Source organism: Lonchura striata, chromosome Z (assembly GCF_046129695.1).
Source record: "Lonchura striata isolate bLonStr1 chromosome Z, bLonStr1.mat, whole genome shotgun sequence".
Classification (NCBI taxonomy): domain Eukaryota; kingdom Metazoa; phylum Chordata; class Aves; order Passeriformes; family Estrildidae; genus Lonchura; species Lonchura striata.
In genome coordinates this window covers 39,555,620-39,568,013 of record NC_134642.1, presented here as the reverse complement: position 1 = coordinate 39,568,013, position 12,394 = coordinate 39,555,620, and the positions used below count along the sequence as shown (strand labels likewise).

General features: G+C 55.1%; 1 protein-coding gene across 1 annotated transcript in view; it reads left to right on the top strand.

Annotated features, from left to right (window-relative positions):
• The window catches only part of TLN1 (talin 1), a 35,338-nt gene extending 24,137 nt beyond the window's left edge, over positions 1-11,201 (top strand). Inside the window, exons 40-57 of the mRNA XM_021554728.2 lie at positions 33-203; positions 368-517; positions 648-749; positions 853-972; positions 1,245-1,391; positions 2,128-2,294; positions 2,536-2,719; positions 2,971-3,096; positions 3,388-3,504; positions 3,584-3,769; positions 3,868-3,975; positions 6,863-6,968; positions 7,112-7,236; positions 7,534-7,659; positions 7,793-7,855; positions 8,058-8,240; positions 8,906-9,031; positions 9,971-11,201. Of these exons, the coding sequence (XP_021410403.1) occupies positions 33-203; positions 368-517; positions 648-749; positions 853-972; positions 1,245-1,391; positions 2,128-2,294; positions 2,536-2,719; positions 2,971-3,096; positions 3,388-3,504; positions 3,584-3,769; positions 3,868-3,975; positions 6,863-6,968; positions 7,112-7,236; positions 7,534-7,659; positions 7,793-7,855; positions 8,058-8,240; positions 8,906-9,031; positions 9,971-10,102 (2,439 nt within the window). The 3' untranslated portion in view covers positions 10,103-11,201. The remainder of the gene's footprint in view (positions 1-32; positions 204-367; positions 518-647; positions 750-852; positions 973-1,244; positions 1,392-2,127; positions 2,295-2,535; positions 2,720-2,970; positions 3,097-3,387; positions 3,505-3,583; positions 3,770-3,867; positions 3,976-6,862; positions 6,969-7,111; positions 7,237-7,533; positions 7,660-7,792; positions 7,856-8,057; positions 8,241-8,905; positions 9,032-9,970) is intronic.
• Positions 11,202-12,394: the final 1,193 nt, after the last annotated feature.

The following is a 12,394-nucleotide window of genomic DNA, read 5'->3' as shown; positions in this document are numbered from 1 at the left end:
AAGCTGCTGGTGCTGACACTGCTCTTCCCTAGGTGTCCCAGATGGCTCAGTATTTCGAGCCACTCATTATGGCAGCTGTCGGTGCTGCCTCCAAAACACCCAACCACCAGCAGCAGATGAACCTCCTGGACCAGACCAAAACACTGGCTGAATCTGCCTTGCAGATGCTGTACACAGCCAAGGAGGCTGGTGGGAACCCCAAGGTGAGCGAGAGGGGCATGTGTCAGTGGCATGTCCTCCTTTGCATGTCGGTGCTGCATGGTGCACACACATGTGCCAGACATGGAAAACCCAGGGTCAGTGTGCAGCATCCATGCTGGGAGGGGAGCCACCTCCTGTCTTCCCTCACTCTGGCTTCTTTTTGCAGCAAGCTGCCCACACTCAGGAGGCTCTGGAAGAGGCTGTGCAAATGATGAAGGAAGCAGTGGAGGACCTGACCACCACCCTGAATGAGGCAGCCAGTGCTGCAGGTGTCGTGGGGGGCATGGTGGACTCCATCACCCAAGCCATCAACCAGGTGAGGAAAGCAAGGAGAGGACCTGGACAGGGCTGGATGTGGGAGAGGGGAAGAGTCAGGGTCAAACCCTACAAGCTAAAGACTTTGTGGGTCAGAGCTGGAGCCAGAATCTCCTGATGGTCTCTTGCAGCTGGACGAGGGGCCCATGGGTGAGCCAGAAGGTACCTTTGTGGATTACCAGACCACAATGGTGAAGACAGCCAAGGCTATTGCAGTGACTGTGCAGGAAATGGTGGGTGCAAACAAGACTGTCACTGTAGAATGCACTGCCTGCCACTGAGTCAGGCTGCTGCCCTCCTTGCCCTGTCCAACTCCTGCTCTTCTTCCCTCAACAGGTCACCAAATCCACTGCCAACCCAGATGAGCTGGGCATACTGGCCAACCAACTCACCCATGACTATGGGCAGCTGGCACAAGAGGCCAAGCCAGCTGCCCTCACTGCTGAGAATGAGGAGGTGCGAGCCTGGGGGAAGTGCTGAGTGTGCTGTGGGGCAGAGCAGGGGGCTGTTGGGGCGTGAGAACAGAGGACAGGGACACCTGAACCTCCCATTGGAGCTGGGGGCAGGCAACTTTTACACCTCCCTTGAAACATGACATAGAAACAAGGAGCAAAGCTGTGTTTCCTTTTTCCTTCTCCTGAGTGGGAGGATTGGGAAAGAGGAGCTGGGTATCACAGATGCAGGGCTTAGTTCCCTGCTGACTCTGTCACACGCACATTCCTCTGCAGATCGGCTCCCACATCAAGCGCCGGGTGCAGGAGCTGGGTCATGGCTGTGCTGCCCTGGTCACCAAGGCTGGAGCCCTGCAGTGCAGCCCCAGCGATGCCTACACCAAGAAGGAGCTGATAGAGACTGCACGCAAGGTTTCTGAGAAGGTAGGTGGTCGAGAGGTCAATGGTGAGGTGGGAGGGATACTGGATTCAGCCATGTGCCCTTGGAGCCACCACTCCCAAGGGTGGTTTCCTGGTCCTGTTGGAATCTGTTGGCTCTCTTGGCCACACTCTCCCTGCCCAGCTGATGGGATGGAAGATGGATCCCCCTCTGCAGACACTATAACAGCATCTGGTGGATGAGTGTGATGCCCAGGTGCTGCAGCCTGCCTGGGAAAACCGACCTACACACCACTGATAGGCCAGGGCTCTCCAGATCTGTTCTTGCAGAGTTGGGCAAAGCATCTGCAGCAGTGCTTGCAGCTCACACTTAGTGATCAGTCTCCACCTTTTGTTGGCATCCTGGCCATCAAGTCAATCTAAAGAGCACACTTCTGAAGAACAGATGAAAAAATATGGCTTTAAAAGTCTCATTGATATGGGTAGAGCAGCAGTGCTTGTAAGTAAAAGCACAAAACAGTAAACACTTGTAAGTTGTGCCTGGCATCTGCAAATCTTACTAATTTGAAAACTGAGTCCAGCATCTCTTAGGCCACCAAACATGATAGGTGCAAGGCAAAAATAAATAGCTGGAAGCTAAGAAGGATTGTGCAGACCAAAATATTCCTAGTTCCTCTCCTTGGTAGGAAGCAGCTCCACCCTTGGGGGTGTTGGAGGTGTGTGCAGTGAGAGTTCCCTGAACCTGCTTTGCCCCCCTATTCACTTTACTTGTACCCCACAGGTGTCTCATGTGCTGGCAGCTCTTCAAGCTGGGAACCGTGGGACACAAGCCTGCATCACAGCAGCTAGCGCTGTCTCCGGCATCATTGCTGACCTTGACACCACCATCATGTTTGCTACAGCAGGAACCCTCAACCGGGAGAACTCTGAGACCTTTGCTGACCACAGGTACCCAGACACCCTATCCAGCCTGTGCTCAGCCAGAGACAGGGGTGTCAAGTTCTGTCCTGTGGGCCTTCTGAGCTGTGGACCAGCCCCAAGGAGTGCTTCAAGCTCAGATCGTGCTGGCTCAATTTCCCAAAACTACAGCTTGCACATGAGAAAACCAGGATCCACAGTGTCTCTGTATCCCAAGAACCATGTGTGCAGTAGAGAGCTGTGTCCTCCCTGATACATATTTTGTCTCCAGGGAGGGCATCTTGAAGACAGCCAAGGCACTGGTGGAGGACACCAAGGTGTTGGTGCAGAACGCCACAGCAAGCCAGGAGAAGCTAGCCCAGGCTGCCCAGTCCTCTGTGTCCACCATCACCCGCCTGGCAGAGGTGGTGAAGCTGGGTGCTGCCAGCCTGGGATCTGAAGACCCAGAAACCCAGGTGTGAATGGGTGTGTGGGCTGAGTGGAGGCTGCTGATCGCTTGTTTGGAGGGTTTGAGGGATGCAGATGTCATGTGGTGATCAGGCTGGATCCCAAGAGTTGGGGAGAGAGGGAGCTGGGCTGTGGCTGGTGCTGGCTGAGCTGGACTCCCTTTGTGCCCTGTGGTGCCCAAATCTCACTGCTGGGCCACACCACCCCCAGCCTAAGTGAGACTTTAGTTCAGACATTCCCCTGATCTTGCTGTCCCCAGGTGGTCCTGATCAATGCTGTGAAGGATGTGGCCAAGGCGCTTGGGGATCTGATCGGTGCCACCAAAGCAGCTGCTGGCAAAGCTGGAGATGACCCTGCTGTCTACCAGCTGAAGAACTCTGCCAAGGTCTGTGCTGGTTGTGATGGGAAGAGGGGGAGGAGGCAGTGGGACTGGAGAAAGAGAAGGGTCTTTTTCTGCCTGTGTGAGCACAGGAACACAACTGGGGTGCAGACAGGACAAAAGGTTAGGAAGGGACACATAAAAGGTGGAACACAGCTTGCAGAGGAGCAGTTGAGGCAGTTTGAATGGAGTATGGGGATGGGGCAGTTTTGGATCAATCCACAGGGGAAAGAGAGGTGCTGGCAACAGGCCAGAGCTTGTGTGGGAATTCATCTGGCTCTCTTTCTCCTTCCACAGGTGATGGTGACAAATGTTACTTCCTTGCTGAAGACAGTGAAGGCTGTTGAGGATGAGGCCACGAAGGGGACACGGGCACTGGAGGCCACGATCGAGCACATTCGCCAGGAACTGGCAGTGAGTATGGCTGCAGTGCTGTGGCTGCTGCGCTGCTCGCCTGCCACCCCACGCCTCACCGCTGTCTCTCGCCTCACAGGTCTTCTCCTCCCCGGTGCCTCCTGCCAAGGTCTCCACCCCGGAGGACTTCATCCGCATGACGAAAGGCATCACGATGGCCACAGCCAAAGCAGTGGCTGCTGGCAACTCGTGCCGGCAGGAGGATGTCATTGCCACAGCCAATCTGAGCCGCCGGGCCATCGCAGACATGCTGCGCTCCTGCAAGGTGGGGCGGACAGTGGGTGTGGATCTCTAGCATGGATTTGTGGGTGGAGTGAGATGGTGCTGGATGTGAATAGGGGTTTCCCTGTGTCTTGATTGCAGGAAGCAGCTTACCACCCGGAGGTGAGTGGGGACGTGCGGCAACGGGCGCTGCGCTTTGGCAAGGAGTGTGCTGATGGCTATCTGGAGCTGCTGGAGCATGTGCTGGTGGTGAGTGTCCCCACTCTGGTTCCCAGGGTGGGCAGAGGCTGACCGTGGATTGCCTGGGTGTTCCCCAGATTTCCAAGGTCCTCTGGGCTCTTCACCTCTTCCCACTGAGCTCTTTGCACAGCCCACAGTGCTGCCTGTGCTGGCACAGCATTGTGTCCATGCCCCTGCCATGGAAGCAGATGTCAGAGAGCTCAACAGGCTCTAAGAAAGGTATTTTGCTAACAACAGATGGATATTAACTGAGTGCAAACAGATGGAGGCTGGAAATCAATAACATGGTAGCATAATCTTGTAAAAATACAGCTTCCAGTAAAAGTGCAGGCAGTGGGAAAACAAAGTGTCATGCCCACAGCACTATGTGTGGGAGATGGACAGTGCCTGCCACAGCAAAGATAATGACTGCAAGCCCACTGCAGCCTTTTGATCCAGTCTCCCTCTGACTGAGTCCTCTCAAGGACTTAAGCTGCAACATTAGTTTACAAGAAGCAAATTAAGCCTCTAGCATGGTAGGAAAGATCCAGTGAAGTCCTTCCAACAGTTTGGATTCTTGGCAAGACCACAGAAGTGGAATCAGGGGCACTGTGGGGATGTGCACACTCAATCCATGGTGCTGTGGTATCTCTCAAACAGGACAGACTGACAGTGATTCAGCTCTGTGTCAAGGTTGCACTAAGCTGTTTAGTGAGAGTCTGCTGTCTGAGGTCACTAGATACAAAGTGGTGGAGCCCAAACTGGTTTCCTGCAGGGAAAGCCCCCTTAGGCAGAGGGTAACCAGCATTGGCAGCAACAGGGGGAGGTGGGCAGGAATTGACAGCTAGGAATCAAAGCTGAGTAGAGGAGAAGTCAAAGGGTGGTTTTATTCAAGGGAGGTAACCACTGGGGTACACTTCCAAAGAGAGCAGTGAGTTTTCCATCCTCTCCATCTAGATCAAATGTCTGCTTGGAAGATGCTTCAGGCACACATGAATCATGGCAGCCAAGGCTGGAGTGCTGAGTAGAAATTCTCTGGCTGATCTGTTGTTAACAGATGATTAGGCTAATGACTTAGTGTGGCAGTGCCTGAGGTCAGCCTACTTACAGGAACACGCCATTCCCCTGTATTTTGGGTGTTACCATCCTGCTGCCGTGCAATGTTTTGACTATCATACATTGGAACATCCTTAAAAATGTTCACTGGAGGTGCCTCTTAGTAAGCTCGTAGCCTCTGGGGTGCCTTCAGCTGCAGACAGAGATCATTTAGCAGTTTTAAATACATTGTCAGAGCAGACAGCAAGCTTAATAATAAGGCATTTAGACTGGATGTGCTCATGAGGGCAAACCAGCCATCAGCTTGAGTACTCTGAGCCTCACACTGCTCTGGTGACTCTGCTGGGATGACCCAACACAAGGCCAGGAAAAAGCCATGACTCACCTCAGTCTCCACAGCACTCTGGTTTGCGAAGGCAGGAGTGAAGCTCAAGGGTCCTGTTTATCAAAGAACAGCAGGTTCCTGGGAAACCACAAGCAGGAAGGATCTAGGGGAATGGGAGGGGAGATGGCAGATGGGGTGCTGCCTCATTCCCCAGCAGCAGCAAGGTCATTGCTGTACCCTTTGTCCCCAAGGGAACCAGTGCCTTCTGCAGAGCATGAACAAGTATGGTTAGGGTTCAAGAATAAGGGTTATTTGTCTCAAGCTGGAAAACATGGCTTCCGGCAGAGTGGGAAAGCCTGCATATTTCACTGGGGAAGGGTAGGAATTTGAACCTCCATGGGGACTTGGTATTTGGTAACAATAGGTCTCTCCCTCCAAAAGCAGAGAGATTCTGTGGCTGAAAACTGCAGTGAAGCAATTCAGGGTGGGGAGAAATAAGGTGTAAAGGGTACGAGGAGGAGAGTGGATCCATGGCTACGTTGAGTGTAGGTGGCTCCTCTGGCTGTGGGAGCCTCATCCAGGTGCCCTGTCTTGCCTGGCCCTGCAAGACTGAAGTAAGAGCTAATGATGACAGCACAGCTCCCCACCCAGGATCTCTGATCCTTTGTTCCCGCTTCTCATCTTGGCTGCCCTTCACCCCTCAGGAAAAGCACCCACCTTCCCCTACCCTCCCCTATCTCCCCTCCTCCTGGCTGAGGCATTCACTGCTTTCTTTTCTCTCTTCTTCTTCGTCTCTGCCAGCCGGTGAGTAAGGCAACACTGGGGTGCCTGCTGGTCTCTAACCTCAGCATGAGCCTTGCTCATGGCGTGTTTTGTGTGCCCAGCCCAGTGCTGGGGTGGGACTTGTGTGTGTCCACAGGGACCCTGGTGTCCTTGTGTTTGTGTTTATGTACTCACCCCTGCTCTAGCTGATGGGCAGCTGCTGCCTGTCAGTGCAAGTTGGGCCAGCAGTGAGCTCTGCTTGTGCATACAGACCCTGTGTGCGTGCACATGTGTGCTGTGGTGTGTGCATGTGTCTCTTCAGCCCAGGGGAGGAGCCCTCCTTTGCTGGGATGCCACTCCAGTGTATCCCCATTTGCCCAGCTTGTGTTTGCAAACAAACTTCCAAAATGGGGACAGTGAAGGGATATGCTTCTGTAGCTTCAAATGCTTTGCAGGGGAGAGATCTTGGTGTGGACAGCTGCGGAGTTCAGAAAGGCTTGTGCTGAGGGTCTTGTGTCTGTAAGATGTCCCAGAAGCTGTGGATGCAGGAGGGCCCTGGGGAAGCTCATTCTATCCTGGTGCACAAAGACCTGGGGAAACTCATTCTATCCTGGTGCACAAAGCCAAACCCACTTGAGAAAGCATCTCAGACAGTGTCTGATGTGTACACATGTGGGAGGGGGCTGAGGGATCCCACCATACTTCCCTGGGGAGTGCACCCCAAACAGACCTATGAAGTTTTTCCAGGTGCTTACATCTGCTCCTTCCCCCCAGATCCTGCAGAAGCCAACCCACGAGCTGAAGCAGCAGCTGGCAGGCTACTCCAAGCGTGTGGCCAGCTCTGTCACTGAGCTCATCCAAGCAGCTGAGGCCATGAAAGGTAAAGAAAGATCCTGCTCAGAGGGGCATGACCAAGGGCTGGGATTAGGGTGGAGGGTTCAGCAGCTGCTGGAGGAGGCAGGGAAACTCAGAAATGAGACTGCATGGAGGTGTAACCTGCCTTGCTTCTCCTGGTGTTCCTAGGGACGGAGTGGGTTGACCCAGAAGACCCCACTGTCATCGCTGAGAATGAGCTGCTGGGGGCAGCAGCTGCCATTGAGGCTGCAGCCAAGAAGCTGGAGCAGCTGAAACCAAGAGCCAAGCCCAAGGTAGCAGTGCTGAGCCTTATCTGACCTTCGTGCTCAGCTTGGGGTGGGTTGGAGCTCTCCTGCCTGTGCTTTAGCCACATTTCAAGGCCCATCTGACAACTGATCCCTCTTCCTGTACTCCTGCTACTTCCCACATCCGCAGCTGGACTTTCCTTGGGTAGCCCATGCCCCACTGCACCCCATAGCCCTTAATCCAGCATTATATGTTTGCCTTCAGCCCCCTGCAGCCATTCTCCTGTTCTGCTCCGTCTTTCCCAGCACTCCTGCTTAGGACTCACACTCTGCTTTTGCCCACAGCAAGCAGATGAGAGCCTGAACTTTGAGGAGCAGATCCTGGAAGCTGCCAAATCCATTGCTGCAGCCACAAGTGCCCTGGTGAAGGCAGCCTCAGCAGCCCAGCGGGAATTAGTGGCCCAAGGAAAAGTAAGGCCATAAGAGGGGAAGAAGAAAATGTAGAGAAGGGTTCTCCCTTCTTCTGGGGCTGCTAGCAACCCTCATGCCTGTGACAAGAGGTGTGCAGAGTGGTGACCCTTGCTCCTTCCCTCCTTCTTCATAGGTGGGTGCCATCCCAGCCAACGCAGTGGATGATGGACAGTGGTCCCAGGGTCTCATTTCAGCTGTGAGTATCAAGGTCATGCCGAGGGGTTGAGGGGGAAACTTTCCTCTTGACTCCTGCTGCAAACATGAGGATGCTCTGCCCTTTTGCTTGTCCTCCCTCTCCCACATGCTGTGAAAGCTGGTTCTTTCCATCCTATGCCCCACAACCTCCCTGGAACCAGTCAGGGCTCCTGTACCTCCCCTGACAGCCTCTCTTGCCACAGGCACGCATGGTGGCTGCTGCCACAAACAACCTGTGCGAAGCTGCCAATGCCGCGGTGCAGGGCCATGCCAGTGAGGAGAAGCTTATCTCCTCCGCCAAGCAGGTGGCTGCTTCCACAGCCCAGCTCCTGGTGGCCTGCAAGGTGAAGGCTGACCATGACTCGGAGGCCATGAAGCGGCTCCAGGTAAGTCCTAGGCTGCCTCTTCAGCCCCTGTTGTTTGAAGGGTGGCTGGGAGTGGCATGAGGGCATGTGGATGCTTTCTCTGGCTCATGCTCCCTGCTTGTATGCCATCAGTGGGAAGTTCATTGGAACACAGGCTCCAGGTTGCTTGGATTTCACTGCTAGCTGTGTGCCAGGCATGTAAGTGCTGCTGGGCTGCTCAGCCTGGCAGCATTCAGGAACAGCAACCTGGCACAGGAATACCTGAAATGGGTTCACTTCCTCACTGGAATTCAAGAGGTTAATGTTGAGGGGGCATGTTCTGTAGCACCGTTAATCCTCAGAGGCTATGGCACACAAGAGGTTAATGCCCATGTATTGGGGGGTTAACATGGGGTCTCAGCACTGGGGCTAAGGGCTGGGGAGAGGCAGTAGGGCTGCCTCCCAGTCCCTGGCCCGCTGCTCAGAGGAGCCAGAGCCTGGCTGGGAACAGAAGCGCCTGAAATGGTCATGAGCGGGTGACAAGGCAGTGAGCCATGTAAAGGAATCCCTGCCTGCAGCTCCCAGCACTCCTGGCTGCTGGTCCTGCCTGCTGCCCAGCCTGGGGCAGGAGTTACTTCACACCCCTGAGCAGCAGTCATACCCTAGGGCTGTGACTCACACTGATGCTCTCCTCTGCCCTGCTGCAGGCCGCTGGAAATGCCGTGAAGAGGGCATCAGACAATCTGGTGAAGGCAGCACAGAAGGCAGCTGCCTTCCAGGACCATGATGAAACGGTGGTGGTGAAGGAGAAGATGGTTGGAGGAATTGCACAGGTGAGGAGTGAGGCTGCTCAGGGCAGGAGCAGCTCTAGGTGGCACTACAACCTGTGTGTGCCAGTCTCAGAAGCATGTCCTACCACTCACCAGCACAGGTCATGTCTTGAGAGAGCCCCACAGAAATCCTGTGAGTTCACCCATCCCATTGTATCATTGTAACGGGTTTTACCTGGTTAACAAGTTTATTACCCTGGCTGGGTAATATTGGCATAGACTCCACGTTTTACAGAAGGCTGATCAATGTATCCTTAATAAGAAACCCATACTTTTATACCTTAGTTCACTTGATTGGTCCTTTAGCCCAAACACCATCACCAGTGGCCAATTAAAAAACCAACATTTGGAACAAATCTCCCTAAGAAATTACACATGTTCACAACAACAGACACAGCAAGTTAAGAACTGTTTCTCATTCTTTTCTCTGATCTTGCAGACTTTTCCCAGAACAATGCCTGGGAAAGTTGTGTTTGACTCTGTGGCCAGAGAGCTGCTGCCACACCACTGAGCACCAGTTAAACAATGAGGCCTCACCTTATCCCACTACAAGTAGCAGGGGGTGATGGTGCATGCTCCGAGGAGTGTAAAGCCCTGGCTTTTCCTTGGTGCAGAACCCACAGTATCCTTTGTGGCACAAGGAAAGAGCAGAGCACTGGATAGAGGGCGAGATCTACCTAGTATGGGGTGTCACAGTCCCAGTGCTGAGACCCTCTACACAGCATATAGGGCTTAGCCCAGAAGCTGTGCTGTTCTGCTTTATATCCAGAGTGCTATGCTCCCACCCCAGGGACAAACAGTCCTCATAGCCAGTGAGGCAGTGGCTGTGATGGGAGGGAAGCAGCAGCCAGAGAACACGGCTCTGGGGTTGACAGTGCTGTGGCAGAAGCTCTGGCCATCCCTGTGGGAGGCAGTTGTGACCTTGGGGCTCTCTCCTGGCAGATTATCGCGGCCCAGGAGGAGATGCTGCGCAAGGAGCGGGAGCTGGAGGAGGCGCGGAAGAAGCTGGCAATGATCCGGCAGCAGCAGTACAAGTTCCTGCCCTCGGAGCTGCGGGACGAGGAGCAGAACTGAGCCGCATGCCCTCCGCTCACTGCACAGACTGCTGCCTGCCCGCCTGCCCACCTGCTGCTCCTATTTAAGATGACCCGCCACAAGCCAAGGGCTGTCTGAGCTAGTCCAGAGCTCTGCCCGCACCCAGAGCAACGGGACTAACTCAGCTGCCCCTCCAAGCCGGTGCTGCACCAGCAACTCCGCTTCGCTGCCCAGCCCACCTTCCCATGCACACCCAAGGCACAATCAATCAGAGCGCTCGGAGGGACTCGGCTGGGGTGGGAGCCGGGGCTGCACTGGCTCAGGGCTCACCTGCCAGCCCCGGGGTGCGGGCCCACAGAGCTCTCCACTGCAAGGGGATATTTACTTGTGCCTTCTTCCTTCCCTCTCGTGCCCCTTTTTTCGTCTCCTCCACGCGGGATGGGGACACGTGAGTGGCTTGCCCTCTCCTGTGCAATAGCATGCAGGGACCAGCCACCCCTCACTGAGCTCTCGCGTGGAGCTGCCTTTCACCTCCAATGCCTTATTGCTGGCTGAATCTTCCTCTGCAGCTACCCTGGAAGGCCCTGAGTTCAATCCATGAGTATGTTCTTCAGCCCAGGCCCTTCTGCAGAGCAGCAGGGCTGGAAGCCACGATGCCTCCGCTCAGGATGGGGGATGATGTGAAGAGCTCTCCCCCAGAGTTGTTTTCTGCCTTCCTGCAGGGCTTCCCCCCGACTGTGGCCCCAGCCAGCTCTGCCTTCCTCCTTCTTCCCAAGTGCCTGCATTGTTTTCCAAGATCTGCAGTATTTTTGTAACTTTTCAATTTCTCTGGTATTGAGCCTGCAGCTTCCAAAGTTCATTTATTTCCCTGCCTGCTCATGCCCTACCCACTAACACCCAGCTCTTGCCGGGGTCCCATAGCCCAGCATCCCACCCCTCCTCGGCTCCGGGACCCCTGTCCCCTCCCCTTTGCACTCGCTGAGGCTTCTCTCACCATTTTGATACTTTAAGCATCCCATATTAAAGATTGAAGGAAACCAGCTGCCCCCCAAACCTCTGGGGTGGGGTGGGGGATGCCAGTGGCTTCTCAGAAAGACGTGTTCATCAATAAAATCTGGTTTTCCTGCTTTCATGCCAACTGGGTATCAATGGGCCTCTCCAGGAGAAGGGGAGGGCAGGGAGGCCTGGACGCCTTCCCTCCTGGCGAAGGGAGCGGGGAGTGTACCACGGGTGCTTATACAGCATGGAAAATATTTGAGGCACGTCCAGCCCCAGGCACCCGGCAGGCCGGACCCCCGCTGCCAGCCATGTGCTGGCCTCGCAGGTGCTGCCGGGGGGCCACCACGGCAGGAGGGGATCTTGGGGATTTTGTTTCTTGGGGATTTGGGCCTCAGGGAAGGCAGGGGTGGGTATTTGTGTGTAGAGCTCAGCTCCTGGCCCCATTCCTGCTACCAGCCAAATATACTCCTGGGTAGGGTGCAATAGGGGTGCAGGTGTGGGACTTCCCACCCCATAGTCACTGGTCGGCCATCAAGTGGGGAAGCAACAGTCTGTTGTGTGGGTCTGGGAATGTGGCCGGAGCCTTCCCGGCTGCCAGCGTTGATCTCACGCCCCGAAATAGCCCCCCAGAGCCAACCTGTGCAGGCAGCAGCTGCCCCAGCGTGTCCCCACCTGTTCCCACTCTGTCACTCAGCAGGGATTTGGGGGGGCCTAAGCAGTGGCAGGGCAGGCGGAGGTGATGTGGGGTGCAACAGGGACATTGCAGGGTGCAACGGGCACAGGCAGGTTGGCACGTGTCCTTTGCCTCTGGGGCTGTTCCTGGTAGTGTGAGCTACAAACATCAGTGGCAAGGGCAGCATCCTGCAGTATCCCGGACAGCAACCCCTCTCCCACTGTGGTCACGTCCCTGGGGGTATGGAGGGGCTGTTTCTCCTAAGACACTTACCCCTGGCCAGGCTCCAGGGTGGATTTGTGGCTCTCACAGGCATCCCAGTCCTCCCAGCTGTCCCCTGACAATCTGCACGGGCCTGACCCAGGCTCTCACCCAGGTACCAGCTTGGACATGGGGCCCTTCGGAGTGTCCAGCAAGGGCAGTGAGCGAGCACAGCGTGTAGCAGCTCTGGCTTCATCCTGGCATCTTGGGGACAAGGGAGCTCCAGCATTCCCTGCACAGGGCTGCAAGCATATCCACTGCTGTGTCCTCCAGCTTGGGTACAAGCAAGAGGTGATGGTATAAATACCAGGGGAGGGATGTGGGGGTGTGGTTAACCAGCTCTCCCCTCAATCTCACACACTGATCAAAGCATTGTTTTGGCAGGCAGGTTCTGGAAA